A 23,625-nucleotide genomic window follows, 5' to 3' on the forward strand; every position below is an offset into this window, starting at 1 on the left:
TTTGAGATAGGCACTGGAACTGGCAGCGGTTGGGCAGCAGTTGTTGATTGAAACGTTCATCAAAGAGAACAAGTCTAACAAGATCTCAAGCCTTGCTGGAGGTGGGGCAGCATCAAATCACACCAGTGGGAGTTAGTGGTTTAAAAAAAATCGATCTCTCTTACTCCACCAGCTGGCTCCAGCTGATTTGTTTCACTCAAGTATCAGGCTATTTCTCATTAGCTGAGTAGAGCCTAATATACAGATCCAGTGGTCAAAAAGATAAAAGGTTGATGGCAAAATTAATATATGGGGCTCCTGGTGATATTTTAGAGATTTTAGGCAGGTTATCTATGCTCTATGTTCTGAAAAACACAATGTTCCTCTCAGTTGTAACTATACATGGCACAGTTTCTAAAGCTATTGTATCAGCTACCTGCTGAATATACAATGAATAAAATAATTAATTTTATTATGGGAGGCATCTCATTTAAATGTTTTTCAAGAATAATAATTTTAAACTAAGCAGTAAATGTTACCAAGAAAATTCCTTTCAATGCAGCAATGTAGGAATATTTTGGTTAGCTAAACTAAGAGAAAATAAAAACTTAATCTAAGAGCCAATTAGGGAGCTGCAGAAAAGAAAGGGAATTCTAAAGATGAAATTCTATCAAACGTATTCATGTACAGCCCACCAAAGTCAATGGGAATTCTGTGTGCATATTCAAGGACAGAATTTGGTCTGAAGGGATGAATTTTCAAAGGATGCAGTTCTTTTACCTTGCACCCAGCATTTGCATAGGCTCATTAGTATTTGCGAAATGGGTACCTGTGCCCTTAAACAGGCATTGCAGAGTGTAATCACCTATTCTGCCTGCATAAATGCAGGATTTTGTTGGTGAGCCTTTCAATATGGTCCATTTAAGAAGACTAAGACAGAATAGTGTATTTATCGATACACGCTAGAAATGGATTTCAGATGCTCTGAATTCTCCAATCTATTCTCCAGCTATGCTCAAGAGAAATATTCCACGCATTCATTTTTGCTTTTTAAAATAAAGATGCAAAGAGGTATATTTAAACAATAAGGATGTTTTCAGGTCACAGTTCATGCCCTCCAAGAGTCTTCAATATGTGCGTTCCCTTCTCTATATGCCAAAGAGCACTGACTGGCTGTGCTGAACTCTGCACTGCTTCACTAATCAAATCCCTTGCAGCCAAACTGTAATTGTAACCCTTTAATGACATTCCAAATTATTGTTATAGAAACCTCATCTACAAAATGCCTATCCCAGAAGATCTGTCACCAGTGCTGACTACAAGTACCTGAAAACATAACTAAAGCTGATTATAAATATAATGCATGCAGTAGGATTTGTTTTATAACTGAAACCACGTACAATGGTCCAAATTTTTAAGGAAATGAGAAGAAACACTCTACAAATCAATAGCAGTATCTACATGTTGAGATATTTAGCAGGCAAGAACAGGAGCAGTAAAACTCAAACTCCTATGAGAGGAAGACTGCATTAAATACCTCGCTAGCGCATGAATAGTGTATAAGCATTTTAATGGACAATGCACCAGCAACAGTTTTGCCCCTGGTGAGCAATTACAGCCAGAGCTACCAAGATATAACTCATATATATATATACCCACATATGTTTTATTCCCTTTTCTACTCTCTAGCACTCTCTGGATGTACCTGTTTGAAACTAGTAGGTGACTACGTGCCTCCTCCTTGTGCTGTAGCCTCTGGGTCTTTCAGAGTCACTACAGGCAAATGCGCTTCTTTCCTTGGCCATCCCCTTCCCCTTCTCATGGTACCGTTCTCCTTGAGTTGTGACCCAGTAGCAAACATTTCCCAAGCCAAGGTTGGATTACAGTTTTCGTGCTTTGCAGACACATTCAGAGAAATATTAAGTACTGCTGTTTCTCCTGGTTTTGTCTTAGAAATAGTAATAAAAATGCACAAATACACAGACACGTTTGAAGCTCATGTTTTCACATGGAATGCCAATGGCAGGAAACAACATAAATGACACTCCCAGGAGAAGAAAAGTAACCAACTTTAATCTTTTAAAATAATTTTCTTCTTCCACCTAATACATTCAGCCTTATTAATTATATAGCTACAATTTTCTTGCACACTAGAAATCACATTTTATCTATTTACTAAGTTTTACAGACAAAGGCAATGGAAAAGCTGTGGTCATTATGTCTCATTCAGATGTCTTTAACTGCAGGTTTCATCAGATTCAGTGATGCTCACTGCAGATAAGTTAGCCATGGTTATAAAAATCAAGCTATGCTATCACCTAAAAGTGCTGAAGAAAAGAGCCCTTACAGATAGAAAAAAAAAAAAAAGCCAAATATATTTATAACTTCCATGTTCCACGCTAAATGCTACGATTGTTAAATGCTCTTTCTGGTCCTGCTTCTTACCTTGAAAATTTGAATCTTGCAAAATCCAACTGTACCCCTTAGATAGAGTAGAACAGAATAGAATATTTCAGTTGGAAGGGACCTACAACAATCACGTAGTTCAAATAAGACATTCCTTATCGAGAGGTATAAAGAAGCTTTGCAAAGTACTTAACATGGCTTCATAATGTAGTTGCGAGCAAGCCAAGTAACTTCTCCGTAGTGAGGGTCAACTGAAGATGGAGGGAATTTGCCATCCCGTTAGTAGAACCTGTTTTCCCAGCAAGATGACCTGGATGGCTGTGATCGCTACCCAAGGAAAGGAGTCATGCACGCATCTTCTCAAAGCAGAAAATTCACCCTTGAAAAAATTAAGGAGTGGAAGGAGGACAAATGATCTGTTGAAAGTATGGTAGCTGTGAAGGTTTGGTGATTGTGAGGGAGGACTGACTGACCCAGGCTGAGCTCCTGGGCCCATGGGTGTGAGGGGAGTCCCCAGTAACACCAGTCAGGACCATTAAGACCTACTACTACCCCCAGGGCCCTAACAGACAGTCCCATTTGGCTCTTCCACAGAGTACCAAAACATTAAAAAAACAAAGCAACACAAAATAAGGCGAGCCCTCTTTCCCAGGCTTGGCAAGTTCCTTGCAGACAGTTCATTAAACACCTGCAGCGGTACATGCAGACGGGCACAGCATTTCTCATCTGGCTGGCGCAGAAAGGCAACAAATCACACGCAGCTCTGAAAAGGTGCGCGAGGGAGTTCAGGTAAGTGCAAAACACTGTCTGTTCCAATTCATTTCTTCAGTTCAGACAATTTACAAATGGAAGATTATTTTTTATATATTTTGAAGACTACCTGATGATCATTTTGTACCCTTCTACACCGATATTCAGGGCAGAAGTGGGGCATCATTTTCTTCACATAAACACACAAGAAATGGGAATGATTCTGACTCGAGTGTGAGACACAAAGCACGCTGACAGTCTCTGCCAATAGATACGTTCAGGTGGAAGAACAAGTCAATAGGCCTGTGGCTTAGAGCTCTTATACTGATACCTTTATTAATAAACTCATTTTCATTTCTTTCCAGTGAATTCTGAAAATCAATCCTTTCCTCTAATGCCTCGTGAACAGCTTAGAAGAGGGGCAGCTGCAGGTAATTTGTGCAGCCATAAAGAATTGTAGTCACATAGTAGTACAGCTCCTGTGTATCTCTTCTTACATAAATAATTACATTTGCTCAATGGTGGGGATTTTTCTGACAATATGAACCGTTTATGTAAGCAAGGTGTGAAATGTTCTCTTTGGCTTTCTCTCCTGAGTTTCAACCAAAAGGCAGAAAGTGTATATGGAAGGAGAATCAGACAGACATAAAAAAAGCAACAAAACAAAAGCTGCTCTTTGACCCCGAGGAGATCTATTTTTCTTTAAATAAAACCAACTGGAGCCCATTAACAGTTTTCTTCTTTTGCAGCCCTCAAAGATATAGTGAAAGGTAAAGTGCTTGCATTAGATGCAGCTGGACTAACACTTGTTGTTCACAGCAGTTTTTCTTAGGTTAACATTTGAAGTTATTTGTCAAATGCCTAAAGTGAAACATGAAACTACAGCCCAAACCAAAGCTGCTGATCCAAAATTTTCCATGGCTTTGGGCAGCATCAGCCTGTATTTAACCACTGTCCAGATCTACCCCAAAATCACATGAAGCTTATCCCACCTACATCCAGTAAAATGGGGATGGATTTCTCAAGTGTGTTTTGGTCTTAAATAGGAAAGAGGAATGTGAAATTCTTTTGAGGACCCCCTACCCTGGGGGGAGATTTGGGGGCAAAGTGGGGCGACCAGTGCTACCAGCTGCTTCCCAAGGTGCCAGGCTGGTGCTCTCTCATCCCATCTCCCAAACAGGCTGGTCTTCCCTGGCAGCTCCCGTCTGTGTAGCCACATTTCACAGAGCTCTGCCAATGTCCAAGTGGAAAGAAAGGAAAGGGTCAGAAAGTGTTTATCGTGTAGGGGAGCCGTATACATGACATTAGAGGGAGTCTCTCATGCTAAGAATTCCACCCTGTGATACAATTAAATTACTGCTAGGGTAATCATCATTAAAATTGGTAAAAGGAGTCAAAGATTACAGAAGTGCTACAGCAGCTAGAAGTAGCAGACAGAAGTGCTGTATAGCTATTAAGTAAATGTAACATTAGGTTCTGTTAAATTCCTCTAAGCACTTGTTGCAAGCATTCTTCAATGTTTCTTACTATTTTTAAAAACAGGAAATAAGTTAAATGCTTTCTTTGAGCTATTTGTCCGTGAAGAAAGTCTTGATTAAGCCACTTAGGCGGAGGAAAAAAAAAAAGAAAAAAATAAGAGAGGAGATAAGAGCCCAGTGGCAGGTATTTCAAAATGTGGGTTTGTTAACAGACCATACTTCAGCTACTATTGCGTTCCCACCTTTCCTTTCCTTGGTACCACCCTAAATCCTTTCTGTGCCGTAATTACCATTACTGAAGGAATTATGCAAATACACATTTTCAGTGGTTGTAGTGACTTTTGAAATGGCATGACTGGGCATCCTTTTCTCTACCACGAATACTGCAAAACAGACAAGTAAGAGAAAGCGATCAAGAAGATAATCCCAGGTCTACTGCAAATGCAGTATGTGTGATGAAATTCCATCCATGGGAAGGTTAGATAAGCCATCCAGCAGAGGGCAGTGGGAAAATAAGGATGAAGTTAAAACAATTAGTATATTCAGTTTATCAGAGCATCCAAATTCTTCTCTCCTGTTTTCAGCATTTGCAAAATTTCTACTGGAGGAATTCAAAGTGCTTGACAAATGTTTTTTGACTAAAACTCATACTGCTCCAGTAGAGAGGAGCAAACCCCTCACGGCATCCTTGTTACACAAGGGAGGAAGTTGATACACAGAAGGGTCAGCTGGGTTGAGAAATGACTGCATTTTGATAGAATTACTCACATACACTTAGAAAGCCAGAGGAGGAATTAGGACCGCCTTCTTCTGACTCTGCCTAATGCTATCAAGATGTGCTTCTATATCAATGCTTTTCCCTTCCATCATTAAATTATCAAATTGGTCTTGTCTAAAACCTGTGACAATCAGAAGTTTCAGGTAGTTTCTCAGAGATGGCATACTGCTTTTTTTAAACTATTAAGTCCATATCACTTGTAATTTGAGTTCTATATGTTATAGCGTTGTTGTGACTGCATATAAATGTTCTGGTTAGTTTAAGGATAAATTTGTTGTTACTTTCTCTAAGACTGTCCAACCTTAGGATTATGAAGTAGAGACCTGCACAATGCCCTTCTGCCAGATATGCTGCTCAACAGTATGAAAAGTAGCAAGAGGATCTAGTACAACTCTACCAGCAGAAACCAGGGCTGCGTCTGTACAGCCAAACTGCTTTTTAATGACATAGCTGCCTTCTCGCCTGGGAGAATAGCAAAAGGAGGCTTTACTTTGTTAATCTACAGTCATCTATAAGCATAAACAAATAGCCCATGTATCTACAGACATCTTACCACAACATGCTACTGGTTTACTAACAGTTTGGCTAGTTGTTAAGTCTTTTTCTAGAGGACTCATATTTATTAACTGCTTTCAGACATCAGCAGCAAGAATTCTTACAATTAAGATCTGCTCAACAGAGTCCTTATTGGAAAGAGAACAAAAACACTATTATAAACTCACTGAAGTTTAAAGTGCCTCCACACTGGACACTCCAGAAAGTAACAAGGAATTCTGTAAATCTGAAAATGATATGAATAGAAAACGAGCAAACAATCAGAGCACCACCACCTGCTGTACGCCAGAGATAACAAGGTGGGCGATCTTGTTCTTGACAGAACTAGATCAAACCCAGCCCACGAAGGAGTAAGGGCACTTCTTGGCCAGCCAGATGTTGCAGAGGTGATAACTGCCCAGCTGTTTGCGAGGGCATGCAGGACCATTCAGTGTAACAATCCTATGAAGGGGTGGTTTGCTGGCAATACAAAAGCAGAAAAAAACTGGCTACCGGATTGCACAATGCCCAGAGGGAATTTACTACAGTGATGAAATCAGGTCAGCTCTCAAGGTCTCAGGAAGAGTGCTGGCTTCTCTTTTATTCAGACTCTGCTTGTAACAGGACGGGGAAAGGTGATAGAGCTCCAGATAGAAAACTCAGTGCCCCTGGTAAATGGCAAATCCAAGAAAAACAATTTCAGTTCTTCCTTTGCTCTAGAATTTTCTGAGTTTCTTTGCAGATTACATTCTTCACTGATGCCCTCGTGCAATTTTATCATGAGAAACAGAAAAGCATATCCTCTTACCTTAATCTTTGAAGTGTTCTGGACTATGAGGATCTATTAGAGACATGTACAAAGCAGTAAAATCTGCCGCCTCAATTTCCTAAGAGATCCCTGATGATGCTTCCTCCTATTTTGTTCATCTGGATTATTGGGATGTAGGGAAGTGAAAGGAAAAGATTTTGTGTAGGGGGTTTCCCAATCTTTTTCAGTGATTAGCCTGGTTCTTTATGACTTACAGTTCCAAACATTAACAAAACCTCAGTTCCTATAACGCTCATTCTCGGCTGCACTGCAGAACCACTGCTTTCCTCTGCCTCCAGTAATTTGGCTGAGTTTATCCTGGAAGAAGAATCATGTCTTCCAGCTGGAAACCCTTTCTCTTTTTGTATTTTACTGCACTTTTAAATGGAAATGTCACAAAAACAGGCTAAATTGGCAGATCTTCCTCCTAAAATGAAAAAAGTAAAATTCCTGCCTGACGACTAATCATATTATGTTTTCCTCTTATAGTAGATACTAGCAGACAATACAGAACAGCCTTGTGTGAGACCAGGATAAGGACAACCAGAGTGATCTGAATACATGGATTTTTCAAAAGCAAAATGAAAAAAAAATTGTCAGACTGGATATTTTCACATTTCCCTGTCAGACAATGAGAAAAAGCCAAACCTATTTGAAGGACTGAAGGTTTTGGCTTTCCCCCGCCCTAAGCTTATTGCTCAGAGTCTTAGTGACGTGTTCTGTTCAGGTCTCTTAATTACAGTGTCCTAAATTACTTCAAGCTCCCTTGCAAAAACTGAGCATGCAGACAATCTCCATTACTTGAGTTTGCTTTTATATTATTCTTAACATTATATTGTAACCCAGCATAGCCAAATGAAATCAGAGCCATGCTGTTATGGACACTATACATAAATAATATATTTAAAGCAGCCTCTGCCTCAGAAAGCGTACTTTTTAATAAGGCTTTGGAGACACATGGAAAGGAAAACAGAAGCAAGGAAAGGAAACATCTTCAAACTCATAGACCAGTCCATCTGTATTCTGGCTAAAAAACAACAATGCACTTTCTTATTCTTTATGGACATCTTTCCGGTTTAACATGGAAACTGTACTTTAGAAACGACGTTCACTGGAATTGTACCTTTTCTTTCTCCTAAAGACCTTCCACTCATTCTATAGAAGCCAGGGGAACACAGACTGGGGCTGGGACACAGAGAAAGCTGAGAATTGCTTCTTTTACAGTAAGAAATTAGTAAATCACTTAATAGACCACAGAAGAAAACATGTCCCTAAACTACACAATTTGAGACTAGCTTTTACTGCATCTGCTCAACCAAGTCCTCAGAGTAGAAGAGCCTTTGTTTTCTTAATGTCAGGTACAATACAGATCTATTCTTTTCTGGTTTTGTTTATGACAAAATTAGATGTATACTTTTACATATTTTTACATATGTTCAGGTCTTTTCCTCTCTGTTTTTAATGTTGAAATGCTTTGTTTTTCCCCTCATGTCTAAGCTTTTTACTTTTTTTAGTGGTTCCTGTTAACACCAAATCAGCAAAGAGCTATATGCATATATTAGATTGCATCCAGTTATGATAAGGAAACTTAACTCCACTTTCTGACATCTTTTTGAGATCAAAGAGAAAATACATATGTGAAAACAACACAACTTTATTCCACCGAAGCAGAGAGAATTATTTTTAAATTCAAAGGTAATTTGCCTCATAAATATTACAAGCAGAATTTGGGATTTTTAGTATGAATTACAATGAAAAGACTTATCACTTTAGTGTATTGCTGTTCCTTATGAAACTGCACTACTTTTCTATATATTTGAACAGTTATTGCTTTTTACTGCTGGTTCGAACATTTGAAAGTCCTTCAATCTATTTTCAAATTGTCAGGACTGATTTTCATGCAAGGTATAGAGTGGTTTAAATACTTACTTTCACTCTGTTTGGAGCTGACGAGTTTAGGAAATAGAAGTTCAGCACTGCAGAAAAAGTCACTTTGAACCGTAACTACTGTATCTCCAGGGTAGTAATTTTGCAGAATCCCACTCCAGGGTAGTGATTCTGTTATTTTATGATAGAGCTACTAGTAAGTGGTATGAAAAAGAACCAGATTTTTATTTTTTTTATTTCACATTTACATTTCTTACATGCCTACAATTTAGTCTCTTTAAATGTCAAAGCTTTTTTAAATGAACACTTTTCACATTTTGATGTTGTTGGTTTTCTGTATTCTCTTCACAATTAGAAATGACATCAGTGATTATAAAACAACATTAGGTAGTCTGAAATCTCAGCTACACAGATTTCCTATTTTACTTTTTTCCTCACCCCTTCTTTGAAGGTCAAAATAAAAATGAAACAAATGTCCTCTTACAAATTTATTTTTTCCACATTCAGCAAACATTAAATTCTGAGATCTTAATTCTGTGTGATTTGGGTCTGTGTCATCTACCTTTAGGCAAGTCTCTACTGTCCTTCTTCCAAGGTGAATAGGACCACTCTTCTGGAGGCCATGTGTTCATATTGCTTCTCCTGACAACAATAAGTAGCACCTGAAAATATACCTCTGCACCGTCCACAGACTCAGTTTCTCCGGAGGCAGAGTGTAAGGTGCCTTACATCAGAAAGAGCCCCAGGAGGTACGATGTATGACTCAGACATCCATCTAAATCACAGTCGTCTGCTCTGCTTTATCCCTCCTTCTCTAAACAAAATTATTTCCCCCTCTGAGCCCCTCCTTTGCTGTTTGCTATCCCACACAGAAACCCACTCCAACAGCCACCGTGAAAGAAAGGAGAAAGAGGAGGTACAAGACCAAAGACCTCCTTCTATGCACGCTTTCAGGTTCAGAAACATTCTGCACATAAATCCAGTTCGCCAAATTCACTTTGCACAGCCCCAAAGCAACGCAAAACAAAACTAACAAAATCACCACAAAGGCAATGCCTCCGTTGCTGTGTGCCCCAGTCCCTGCCCCTGGAGAGGACTGGCCTGAGCAGAGCGCTTTCCCACCCTGTCCAGCTCTCCATGCCCTGTCCACGTCCACGCAAGACAAAGGTTTAAGATTCCCTCCAGATCTTTTAGGCTGTTGCCAATATTTGTTCCTGAAGCTGTCGTTTCAGGAGCCATGCTGCCTGAACTGGCTTCTGCCTCCACTTTTTAACCACTCCAGGCATTTGTACTAACCCGGTTCAGAGTGGGGTGGGGGAGAAGAGGAGTAAGTGTTGCTCGATTTAGCAATGCTACTGAAAAACATACCCTCAAATGATCAGGAACCCATCCTCATTTTGCTGTCTTCCCCCTGTGAACCCAGCAGCTTTCAGGCCCAGTGGATGATCAGTCCCTCAGAAGGTGAGTCAAAGTCATGCACAAAGCTGGCGGTCATTTCTTCTGAATCCTGGGCCAGTGTTTAATCCATTGTCCCTCATCCTCTTTCTGGCATCCTGCCTCTGAGGACATCTCACACAGAAAAAGGAATTCTTAATACCACTAGCTGGCAATTAAAAGAAGGATGGAAAAGTCAGAGAATAATTCTCTTAATTGACTACTCTTCTTACTACTTGTAATCTAGAGGAAATCTAATTAATACTACATGAAGAACAACTATTCTGTAGTGAAGTGTAATTCCTGGTCTCTGGGGCTTCAGCTTACCAGTTGTCAAATTATCCAATTACACACTTGCTAAAATCCATTTTGGGGAGATTTTCATGGCTTGTAAATAAATAATTTCAAAAGCTTTAATCCTCAAAAGAAAAAAAAAAAAAAAAAAGAAAAAAGGGAAGCCCTCGACCACTACACAGTACCTCAAAATCACAAGACACGTCTAAAAATAATGCCAAGAAGCTGAAAAGAGTGATACCCGCCTGCTTTGCTCAAGCAGCACCACAGTGGTGATGGATCTATTTCAGTAGGGAGAAATTTGCTGCTGCTTTTTCAACTATGTTTTATTCAAATCACTAATCTGAAGGGAACCAATTAAGGCAGCATCCCTTTCATTACACCAAAAGGGAAAAATCTTTTCATAACCACATCAATTAAGAGGTGGGAAGCCAACGGAGGCTATAGCTGAAGCCAAAGATATTGATGCACTGGAGCCAGGCCAGTGCAGGGCCACTGAGCTGGTGGAGGGCTGGAGCACATGACGTACACAGAGAGGCGGAGAGAGCAGGGCAAATAGGAGACCTTACTGCGTTCTGCAGCCACCCGATGAGAGGATACAGAGAAGATGAAGCCAGACTGTTCTCAGGCTCATATGGCAATAGGATGAGAGGTGCAGGACACAAGTTACAACACAGGAAAATTCCATTTAGATACATGGAAAAACAAATTACCATGAGGGTGATCAAATACTGAAACAGTTTTCCTGGAGAGACTATGGGATCTCCATCTTTGGAGGTGTTCAAGACTCAAGTGGACCTAGCCCAGAGCAACCAGCTCTCTGAGCAGGACATTGGGCTAGCTAACGGCTGGAGCTCTCTTCAACCTCAGCTGCTCTGCGATTCTAACGACTCCTTAGAAAGATTCTCTGATTAAAAAGAGGGAGGGGACACATGACACTTCAATGAATATAAATTTGAAGGAATGTTCTTAAATCAGTGTAAACTCCGGATCCTGATGTGACCAGAGTTGCCATATCTGAGCACAGAAGAAAAATTTCTGTGATCTTTTGTATTTCAGTGAAAACAATTTAGCAGTCAGAATTAAAGATTGTTTTGCAATATTTACTACTATGCTGTATGGCAACATTATGTTACAATACCCTGTGAGTGAAACTTGACATGAAACAAAAGAGGAACAGAAGGCAGTAATCCGTTTTCTATAAACCCAATCTCACTGTATTTCAATAAAAGTAAGCAAACACCATCCCTAGTTTTTGTTGTTGGTTTGTGATTTTTCTCTTGGTTTTTTCTTATTCAACAAAAAACTTTGACATTTCTTTAATATTAATTGAGGCTGATTACCTAAAGATATAAAGGTATTGGAAAAATAATCCAAATTAGGCAGTGCAGTATTTTCAGTGATTACTGGTGATTCTGAGCACTCAGTGCGAGGCACCCCGAGACACCTAGACTTTAAAATCATTCAAAGAACTTGCCTACAGAAAATTAGGTCCCTTTCAGCTGACTGAAACTGGGCTGCACAGAAGCTATCAAATTACCAAATATTTATGAGATCTTCATTCTGAAAACTTGGTTCACTACCAAATTATTTCTGTTTTAAACTCATAACATTTTTAATACCAATGGCTTTCCAGTAGTGCGAAAACAGGCCAGGACATGTAAATTTTGTGTCCACTGAAGCAGGGACAAGTTCTGGGTGAAACTTGCTCTAAATTCAGATCTGCCATGTTTTCCTGGTCCTTCTACATTTCCTAGCATCATGCAGCTTTCAGAGCAACACAGAAAGATTGTCAGGGCTGAAGGATTGGGCTTGTTTCCACCCAGTCCAACTGCATGCGTCTGATCAAGAAAAACATATGTAACTTGCATTTAAGAAAGAACAGCAGCCGTTATGCAAAGCCATTTTTCTTAGGCTTTAATTTGTAAGAAAAATACCCTTGTGTTTGTTCCTGCTTCTCTAGGGAACCCAATTTTCGATGTTCCACATCAAATTGTGTGGCCATCAGCAGCTTTGCCAGCAGCCAGTCCAAGCCCTCGTTACTCATTCCCCCACTCAGGCAAAAGCTGGGTGACTGCTGCTTTCTATTATTACAGGTGATTACAGTATTAGTCAGCTAGCAACTGCAGCTCCAGATACAAAAACAAGATTTCTAACCTCTTTTCTTCAAGAACAACAACATCATCAAGGTCTTTTTCCATGAGCCTGTAGTAACCTTTGGCAGAAAGAGAATTGGATTAAACTGGAAGACCTGCTTGATGGTTTTCACTGCTTGGGAATTTAACTAGCAAAACGCCTGCATTGTTGTTGCAATGAACACAGTTACTGTTTCATTGCATGCTTCACAGGTCAACAAAATGTCTAATTGTAAAGGGAAAGAGCTATTGCTTGTTATTTCAAATGTTAAGAACCCCAGGGCTGTCATTAATTCTGGAAGGAAAAATCCAAAGAGTATGGCATTTATTGGATTCTGGAGACAAGGCATCTTTGAGCGTCAAATGCTTGTATTATTTCCTCATTTCGTTCACCATATAGAAACCAAAATGCTACGTGCTAGTGACTCACACGTCTGTCAGTCCGTTGGTAGTTCGACAATAGAAGCCTGCCAGAGCAAGGCCAATGTTTAGCGTTACAGTAAGAGTAAGCTGAAGACCAAACCAAGCCATTTTTTAACAGGCAATTCTAATTGGAAAATGAACCCTATATATTAGCCTCCTTGAAATTGAGTACATTCACTTGAACACAGTCACGTAGGAATACCAGAACTGTCACACCCGAATGGACTACTCAGCTGCCTGGTCCATCATTTGGGTACAGATAGGTGCCACTATCACATGCTCTGAAAAAGCATAAATAATTGACATCTACATATGGGAAAACGTAGCTTCAGATACCTGTGATTCAATTAGTTTCTGAAGCATAACAGATTATTATGTGTTTACCGGATGAAACATTTTCTCCTATTAGCTGTACAGGCTCATTACAGTTATTAGAATGTGAAACAGAATCTAATCTGATTCATGCATTGCATAAAAACTGATTAACAAGCTTTTGAATACAAAGTCCTTCTGGTTGAAGTTGCCTGAACCACAGAGAACCAATCCAAAGAGCAGGCTTTTGGATCCAGCCAAAGCTGTGAGATCGACAGTAAGACAACCTGTTCCTCTGAACGGATATAGCAATATTCCAGAATTAGCCTGATACAACAATATTCCAGAATTGGCCTAGGGACAGATTTTTTTTTTTTTTTTAATTTTTTTTTTATTGCTGTCAATAATGACCCTGGAACAAGATGAAACATACAACTACTAAAATTTGCTAATGGCATCAGTTTGGGAGGCATTGACAATACAAAAGTTTGAACTAGTAAATAAGAAGCACCAGATAAACCCAATTTAAAAGCTATGAATTAGGAAGGTAAAAAATTTTTCATAAAGCTGACTGGCAGTGGAAGCATTTAGAAATATTCACTCATTAAAGCTGAGTTGAGCAGCTGATTCTGGCTGATGTGATCCTGCACTTTTCAGCTACCAGGCAGAACCCAGGCCAGCCACAGCCAAAAGCAGATCCTCCCTGTAATCAATTTGTTCATTTGTATCATACACACAGAAGGAGATTCACATTTCATCTCTCCCACAGAAAAGCATTCATTTCATACAAAAGTATCCTAATTGTCAGTTTAAGAAGGTAGGCAGTAGAGAGAAGGCTGTAACAGCCTCCAATATCCCATTCCGCTACCCCAGCAGGGACCCCCATTGGACTCCTGAGCAGCTCCCGATAGAAAACAGCAGCACTCTGCCAACCTGAGGAGTGGCAAAGCACCGGAGCAGAACTGGGGGCCTAAGGAAGAGGCAGGGACAGCCACACCATCTTGACCGCTACATGTGGACCATAAGATCCAATAATGATAGCACTTGCACAGCTAGGTCTGTGCTCCAGGGACCATGATCCACCCATTACATCTTCTGTAATGGGGAAGAAGAGCCAAGCTGAAACCTTGGGTCTAGGAGAAGGCAGTCTGGTTGACTTCAGGAGGAACTTCAGTGTGCTGCCCATCCTCATCCCTCTTCTATAGAAAAGGAACAATATTTTCTTTATGTTTTTATCATTAATCTTCTCTGTTTGGCTTCCAAGTTCTTCAGGGTGAGGCTATAATTAAACACGTGTTTGTGCAGCACTGAGCACTCCCATAGCTCAGTCTGAGCTGCATATTCAGTCTCTAATAGAACATAAACAGCACTAGCTAAAAATTAAATGTTTCCGATACATATATTTATAAGTGCATTAATACCCTAAGCATATTTAAATTCCAGCAGTGACTGGCACTGCTGTGACAGTTGATTCCTGTAATTATTAGAAATAATTTTAATACAGAAAAGCTTCCTATATAATAGATAGCCTCTTTGCTGCAGCAATTGATTTTATTTATTTATTTGGTCAATTTATCCTGCTTCTTACGCTGATGGTATGTAGAACAGTTTATTTCCTGTCAACATTTTCGTTAAATTTTTATAAAGAACATCAGGAGCAAGTTAAAACAATAAATTATCTAAAAGGCATAATGTTAAACTGGTGTTCAGGTTTTGAATACAATTTATTTAATATGACTGCCATAAATATAACTTCTCACAGGCCAAAATGGCCCTAATGGGTCTAAGGACAAGAGCACGTTCATCTGCAGTGGGAGAATGGGTTTACAGTCAATGTTGCCTTGATAACTGTGCTAGGATGTACCAAAATAGACCATTTAACAAAATATCATCTTAAATATGAATTTTGTTACATGCAGTGCATGATAAAATATTTCTGTTCAAGAAAGAAAACAACCTTTACTTTTTACAGTTAGTTTATTAACCTGACCTTGTAAAATAAATATTCCACTTGTGTTTCATACAGTAGCGGCTGGGGTGACACAAACATCGCAAAAATGGTTGTGCTGCTTTAAAAGGTTGTTTTGCTCCAACACTACCAGTGACCCTTTCCTGGAGGTTACTAACCTCAGAAGTCACCTGAGATGAAGGATAACGTGCTATTTCTTCCTAACAGCTCACCCAAGTTTGTTTAAACCACCTTCTTTTGCAGCTTAAAAACAGGTCAGTTCGACCTGCACCAAAGCGGCTTTGCTCGGCAAGAACCGAGCTGAGGGAGTGCTTCTGAGGGCAGGGACAGCTCGCCAAGTTGGGACTCCTCAGTAGGGTCAGATGAGTAGGCATAACTCTTTGCCTTCACTACAACCTGTGTGTTGCAAAGTAATGAGCTGGACTTTGGTCACTGAGTCTGTTTAAGCCTGTCATAAATCAGGAATCTCTGCTCAGAGTTTTTTTTCAACACCTGATTTAAATGTCTCTCCGCCTCACATGTCACTTGACTGTCTTGGAGGCCAACGTTGCACTGCTTGAGGATAATAAATAATGGGCCAAAACCAGAGAGATAATGGAAGCTCAGTTGCTGATACAAGTCTGTAATTCACTGTTCACCACCAACCTTTGCCTGATAAAATATGGCTGGGAGGGATTGAAGGTTGTCTCTGGAGTTCTTGCCTCTGCCAAGCAGACTGCAACCTCACCGTTTTACCATTAATCAAGTTTCAAATCCCAACTCTTCTTCCTTTCCATTTCAGTTCTCTAGTAATAAGGTTATTTCTTAGGTTGAAGTTGACTAGTTTATAAACATACCTAAGGGCTGTCCCAATGTATTCAGTAAGAAGGCAAGACAGACACTGCACAGCCATACCGGCATAAAACTCACCAAGACCCAGAGCGGAGCCGGCTTTGGTAGAGACTGAAGGGAGCCCGTCCTGCTAAAGAGCCAGGCCCTGGTAAGGTGAAACCTGCTAATTCAGCCCTAGTGGCAGGCAAGTTGTCCTGCCTGCCAGCAAATTTGATTCTCTGGGCAGCAAGAAAGCTGAATTACCAACTTCAAAATATTAATATCTTGATTGGTATGAGGCAATCCAGGGCTACTGAGCCACTGTTATCACAACTGTACAGTACTCAACGATTCTCGCCCCAGAAGGCTTAACTTTTCTGCTGTTTCCTAGTTGCACAGATCATACAAGGCAGTCTATCATACCTGGCATTAAGATCAGTTCATCTGTAAGGGCCTGGGGAGTTTCTCAAGAAAGCAATCCAGATTCACAGGCTTTTTGTACACAAGGGTTGTCATCATCCAACCCCCTGTCTTCTTCATCAGCTTCGCCTCCTACCACCACCTGAAACATCTGGTCCACATCCATATCTTTAAAACTAATAGTGCCTTGAATATTAGGGCTAAAACATTTATGTGAGCCAGGCTGACTCTAATATTAACTTGCTGATTTAGAAATTTAACACACGTATGCACACAAGCATTTATTAAAAATTGAAGGTCAGGAACCTGCAACCTTGTGAAGAAATTTCTGAAGGGACACTGAGCGTCCTGCATGCATTTTTTTTTCTGCATTCTAGGAGAAAGTAAAGTTAACATTGTGTAATCTCTAGTCAGAAGACTACTCTAATAATGGATTTATCAGCCCTGGGTCCAACATCTCCCCCTGTGAGATTTATGAAACAGGTATTTTGCCCTGATTCCTTATCAGATTATTAAATAAAGAGAGGGCACAGATAGAACAGGTTTAGGGCATATTCACAGGTAAGACAGGTGATTTACAGATTCAGACCTGGTTCAGTTAAGAACCAGCTCAGGTATTTTATTATTTACTATTTTTATTACTATTATTTACAGAACAGATTTCAACTTATCCATTTACCAGCATGTCATATCTGCCCTCTGCCTTTCTCAGTAGGGATTATCTTGTATGTACACAGATGGCTACAGAGCTCGTCTGTCTCTCATCTTCACCTAATCATTAAGGTTCAACAAAAGGTGAACACCACAATTATGAAAGAGCTGACAGAATGTTTAAAAAGCAACAATAATCAATAGCAGCAAATGTACAATTTGAGTGATTAAACCTGTGCCATTCATCACCTAACAAAACGAGAGTGAAATAAAATGGGGAAGAAACATCAGAAAGAAGTCAAATAGGAATTGGAAGCTGATTCTTTAGGATGCCAATAAAAAATAATGTCATATTCTAGAAGATTCAGGCATATTAGTCTCACTGGCTATCACGCTACATTGCAGGTCCTCAACTCAAAAAACCCTCAGCAGTTTAGTATGTTCAAGACAGTTAATGAACAAATAGACCATATGCCTTTTTAATACCATATTTCAAAGGTCTTAAGAGGTGCCAGGGTTTCTGTCTCAAAGGATACCCTATTACAGGTGAATGTTAAGATAATGACATTTAAAGAAAATTAATATGTATGTTAGTTGACAACAAAGAGCAACATAGAAGGGTTGGGCCTCTTCACTATTTACTTGTGATTTTTTTTTTTTTCGAAGTGACAAATTTTCAATAATTACCATGGAGTAATCTTCCAGCATTCCTTGTCAGAATTCTCCATCCATAATAAAGAACTATTTGTTTCTATAACTCCCTGTACTGATCAACATGTTCTCAAGACCTCTCTTCTCCAGTTCCCTGGCCACACACTACCTGGAGACACAGACCTTGCAGTGAAGAAGCTGGCAGGGAAATGGGGAGAGTTCTGAATAGTGCCTGTGCAAGAAATTCACCAATTACAGTGGAAACTGTGCTGGTGAGGAATATTATGCCATACAAATACCTGCCTCATCCATGGGGTTTAGTGGATGTTTTAGTTTCTGTCAACAAGGCAATACATTGCTACATGGCTGTAAGAGCCGCTGCAAAGCAATCATGGTAAAAGGTCAATAATTTTTTATAACCCTGGATAAACATCTTTGCCTGTATTTCATCAGGCTTAAGGGAAAGGATCATGCATTGCAAATATCCAAACAGGTGCTCACAGGTTCTTACAATGTTCTCAAATTAAATGTCTTCTCCCATGCTATTGCCATTCTGCTAACAAGGGCTGAGTGGGGGCCCATGCACAGCTTACCAAGACAGGTTCTGTTACACTTTAAAATTAGAAAAGGTGTTATTAAAGTGTCAGAAATATCAGCCTTTATGGTACCCACACATCCATAAAATACACCCTACAGCTTTTCTCATCAATATCCTTGAGTGCTCTACTGTCACTTGTGGTGCTGTTTCATTATGGGTGTAGGGACCTGCAGGGGTCTCAAAAGTTGGATTGCTAATATGCCATAGGAAAAAAAATGTACTGGAGAAAGGTAAGGTGAGTGCAGCAAGTGTCCTAATAACTTCAGCAGAAGGTAGGCATTTCCAGTGTGTCCTGATGCTTAAACATACATTTAAGTCTTTCCATTGCAGCATTCTGTAACTCAAAAAAAGAAAACAGGAAGCTCTAAATTGGCCAAACTTCTGCTTTTCAATTTACAAATCCATAATAGCTAGAAGAAAAGACCGCAGAAAACAAAGATGGTGCAGATGTGGTATGTGAGAGTCTCTTAAAAAACCAAAGCTCTGCCTAATGTTAAAGCAGTAAAATTGTTCTTTTGAAAAATTAACCTGTAATTGAAATTTTTAACAGCATTTCTGTTTGGTGCTTCTAAACATGAAATTACACGTTCTTCTAAGAAGCCCAGCAAAACTAGCCCAAATTAACCTTAACCCCAGTCTCCAGAAACAGAGAAGTAATTAACACTTTGTTTTCATTGTGGTTCTTCGTAAATGGAGAAGTAGAATTATTTTTTTTTATTTTAAATGTGTAAATTACAAACTGGCTTTGCTAAGATCACAGGGAAATCTGAAGTACCCAACTACTCTAAATTACATGTCTGGAAAGGTCTGCACCCGAATCATCATCTCCTAAGCACAAAGTGAAGTACTACAAAGATCTGGAGATTTGTGATACCCCAGAGTTTCTTCCCTGACACTCCCGTCAATGCAAAGGTTAAAACTATTCCCAGTCTGTCAGTAATTAGGGGACCCCTGCCATTTATCTTTGCTTTCTCTCTCATCCATTATCCCAACACCTGTTGCCTTATAAAATGCCCCCTACTGACAACTTTATAGACTTTATGTGACCTTTGAGCATAGAATTTTGTGCTTCTGAAATACGGGCTTTTTTTCGTCTTTTAATGGAAATGAAGAGACTGGGTTGATTTGTAGCAACTACCAGGAGAATCTATCTTTGTTCTTATGAACTATTTTTTGCCACTGTATCACTTGATACTAAAGTGATCATGGGCATGAGAAGAACTAGCGTTTTCTGCAACCATTGGAACCACTACAAAAGAAATCTATTATCTTTTCATTAAGGGATGGAGCAAATAAAACTCCCATGTCTGAGATTATGTAAATCAGACAACCTCTACAGCCTCAACCCTCTGTAAGAACTTGTGTGACTGCATATCAGGGTCCCATCTGCAGACCTGAAAGCCTCTTCTCTTATCAACAAGCCACCAGAGATCGTCCACAGTTCAATAGCAGGAACTAGCCCATGAAAAGAGCCATGCAAAACAAAAGGATTAGATATACAACTCTGATTTGTTAGGTGGCCACAACTGCAGTTGGAGAGATTTGCTTCAACTGTGATCTACACCTTGGTAACAAAAGCATGAGCCATTTCAAATGAAAAGAAATATTTTTGGTGAAATAAAGAATCACAACATCTGAGTAGTTCTAAAGTTGGCAGATAACAATAATAGCTATTACCAGTCTGTGAGTCTGGAAGTGCAAAGAACACCTTCAGCTTTCAATAATGGCACAATTAACTGGCTATCACTAGGCAAACATCCAGGTTACGTTTTTTTAAATGCTCTGAAATTGATTTTGTTGTTTTTCTCTTGGTGTTAAATAATAATGTGTCAATATTTCCTAATAGATTGTCTAAGAACAAAAATGGGGCACAGTATATAATTAGACAAGCATACTTCAGCCCTAATGATGAAGAGACACGAAGGGGAGAGAAGAAGAAATGCACAAAATTTCTATTTACACTTGGAAGTTGGGTATCTAACAGTTTTTTTAGGTAAGACAAGGCTAAAATATCAGGTATTCTCCAAGCCCTATAGATTGCATTGTGACGGTGAGGCAACCCATTTGAATGCATTTACGTAGAACAGACAGTTGGCTATGCACTGTATTTTGTGTTCTCTAGGTCATTAAAAATGACTCAGAAGTTACGCCATGCCTTTTATTTCTCTTCTCACTCTTAAATGAATACAGAGTCAGAATTCAAAAACTGAAAAAAGTGTGATTCCGGAAGTCCTCAAGCACTAGACCAAATGTAAGAGTATCTGTGATTCAAGTGAGACATATAACCGCACTGAACTCAGTGTCTAAGTGTACCACGTCATGCAACAAGAGCGAGTTCTGAATACTGAAAATGCCATGAACTCAGCTTCTGTCTCCAAGAAGCTAGTGTATCGGTCAAAGAGACCGTGACTGGGCCTTCCATGGGAAGCTATGGCTTCCCCTCATGTGGTTTCACCACTGAATGAAGCTAACTTCAGAAGTTAGTATCTATTTCTCAAGGTGCTGAAACTTTCTGTCTCCCCAGCCCTTTCAGCAGATCATTTGCATCTGTCAGACACTAGAGTTGTAAAGCAATATTAAAAACTTGCAGAATGCCAGACAATTTCTTACCATAGCCAAGGGGAGAACTCCTACCAGGTCCTTCTGGCTTACGTAGATCTTGGAGATTCCTAGATCAGATGTCATATCTCCAGGATATTCTACCTGCCATGTGATGAGCTGGGTCCCAGGTAGGTCAGTTAGGTCTTCAATTTCAAAATCAATCTGCATGATTTCAGAGGAAGAACCGTCCGCACTGCAAGAAAGAAAAAGAAAGGTTCTATTCAAATGACTGATAAACCAGCAATATAATTGCTTTTATATTAAGAAAACATTGGATTAAGGCTCTTCCAAAGAGAGGATTTGGTGGGATGATGGATATAATAATGAATTAATCATTTGCGCTTAACATTTCTTAACATTTCAGGATATTTCCCGTACATTCAAGTGGCTTAGTAACACTCTGTGAGATGGATCACTAAGTATCACCACATTGTACAGGTGGAGAAACAAAACCAAATCAAGGTAAAGCTAAGACTAAAGCTACTGCCTAAAAATCCTAACTATGAGGCTCTCCCTTTAACAAGCACATTGTATTTCCTGCCTGTTAAAGCAATACATGAGCAAATCTAAAGGGAATCACTCCCTGAAATGGGAAAGCAGAAACCACTGCATTAAATGTATTTTCTGCTTTTTAAAAAGGGAGGCATGGGAGAAAGGTCAAAGTTCAGGATGGGGTCCATGAGCCAGGGCAGCAGGGAGCAGAGGACTGGAAAGCTTGGAATTAATTTTTGGCTATACTGCTACCTTGCTGTGTCTGTCTGAAGCTCTTTTTGTCCTTTGCTAAACTAGGAATTAGCACTAATCTAGCTTGTTGAGGGAGAAGAGAGTTACAAAACTGCATTATTTAAAATACTGGCCAATCCTGCCAGGATTCTTCAGTAAAAAACACTAGAACTAGATGTGATCCTCCAGGATACTATGGCAACATTGGCGTTACTGATACCTTATCAATTCTACTTTGTCTTTACATGCTGTCCTTGCTACAGTTACATGGTTCATTTAAGTGAAGTGAAGTGTCATAAGCCACTTATGTTGGAGAGTGCAGCTAGAAGAAAGAGGAAACATTTCAGCAACTGATTAGAGAATCCCAGAACATGCCTAAAACACAGCAGGTTTTCCCACCTGATGTGGAGAAAGAGCTAAAACTAGGCATGCTTTTTATGAAGAACAGTTATGACAACAGCCCCAGTTTAGGATTCTTCCCAAAATACTCAGATATTTTTATCATGCTGGCTAAATCCAATGCTTTATCCAAAGCTACTGCTTGAAGAGTTTAATCTGATCATCTTTAAGGTTTGGATTTTAATGGAAGTATTGAGTCCTTGCTATCCTGGATGGAATTTAAAAGGAGCCTCTGTGTTTCCAAAATGGAACACATTGTGTTCAATTTCTCATTTCTTCATGTCAGGGAAGAAAAAAAAAAAAAAAAAAAAAAAAAAAAAAAAGCACATTTTCTAAACTAGCACTGAATACAGTCTTATTTCATGCTGACCTAGGTAGGATCCAGAACTGCTTTATGCAGCTGTGACTGTTGAAGACTATTGAAACTCAGTTACCTTAATTGTATGAGCAGGAACGGGCAATGCATTGCTTACAAATACCTGGCAGCGATCCTGTTTTGTACGGTATGGTCTATCACAGTTTCTGTGTTTAAAGAACTAATTGAATCTTCATATAATGAACCTTGGTTTTGTGATTCTATTCAGGGTGTCTGTCTTTATTATTGCATTGGTGTCTGCTGCTACCAGTCATCAGCTTTGCAGAATTGGTGCTGTCACCAGAAACGTGTCCTGTAACAGCAGCGAGGGACTGCGGGGCAGAATACCACAGAAGATCCTAATGATTGTCAGAAAAGGCTATCGGCCTCATCTTTTCCAGGTGTGTTGGGGATTAGGAGAAAAGGACTAAAGTGATTAGGACACAGGAAAACAAAGGAGGGAGTGAAAGGCAGTGGAAAAGATGGGAAAAGTGGACTGTCGTCTTTATGTACTTGAACTACAGCTCCTGTACGGCACAACCAGAGTAACCCCAAAAGAATGGAAACATTTCTTTTCATTTCTCCTTCAAAGCAGGTATTTTAATGAAGCTTTTCTTGTAGCAAAAAAATTCCCCACTTCACTACCAAATGCGATTATGAGAGAAATTATTTGAACTCGTTCCTCTTAGAAATACTAAACACCTCCAAATGACAAGATTACAAAGTGCCTCAAAAATCAATAAGAATGTCATTACTGCTGCTAAAGATGTACAAAAAAAAGTGAAAGTATTGCACGACCTATGATCAGACCCCAGCTGTCAGCACCAGGTCAGGAACTTTTGTTTAACTACTTTACTCATCACTTACTATGATGGTCCTTCCATTTGCAAGTCCCATGGATCTGTGTCCCAAATTTATAACCTTCCTAAGCAGTATTTAGCAACTCAAATCTTTCAACAGAGAGCCAGAAAGTTACCCTTCAGAAAACACAGTTAAAAATTGTAAATGGAGAAATTTGGACAAACAGTATTTATCACCAGAGTTCAGTCACATAAAAATATTTGTGGCTTTTCTGTTAAAGTCAAGGCTGCTTGGTACAATAGGAACATTTCTACAGGGTAGTCAGCCACTGCTACTTGAAATGATGCACTGCCTAATCCTCCTCAAGGTAGGCATACACTTTATGGCCACTGTAATGCAACAGCGTATTGGCAGCTTGTCTTTGCTAAT

At 39.6% G+C, this 23,625-nt stretch overlaps 1 protein-coding gene across 2 annotated transcripts in view; it reads right to left on the bottom strand.

Moving 5' to 3' along the window:
* Window positions 1-23,625, bottom strand: part of TMEM132D (transmembrane protein 132D) — a 264,248-nt gene that overhangs the window by 75,244 nt on the left and 165,379 nt on the right. For both annotated transcript variants that reach the window (XM_063351404.1, XM_063351403.1), the window contains one exon: window positions 20,928-21,111. In XM_063351404.1, the coding sequence (XP_063207474.1) occupies window positions 20,928-21,111 (184 nt within the window). The remainder of the gene's footprint in view (window positions 1-20,927; window positions 21,112-23,625) is intronic.

Source organism: Chroicocephalus ridibundus, chromosome 13, assembly GCF_963924245.1.
Source record: "Chroicocephalus ridibundus chromosome 13, bChrRid1.1, whole genome shotgun sequence".
In the NCBI taxonomy this organism is placed as follows: Eukaryota; Metazoa; Chordata; class Aves; order Charadriiformes; family Laridae; genus Chroicocephalus; species Chroicocephalus ridibundus.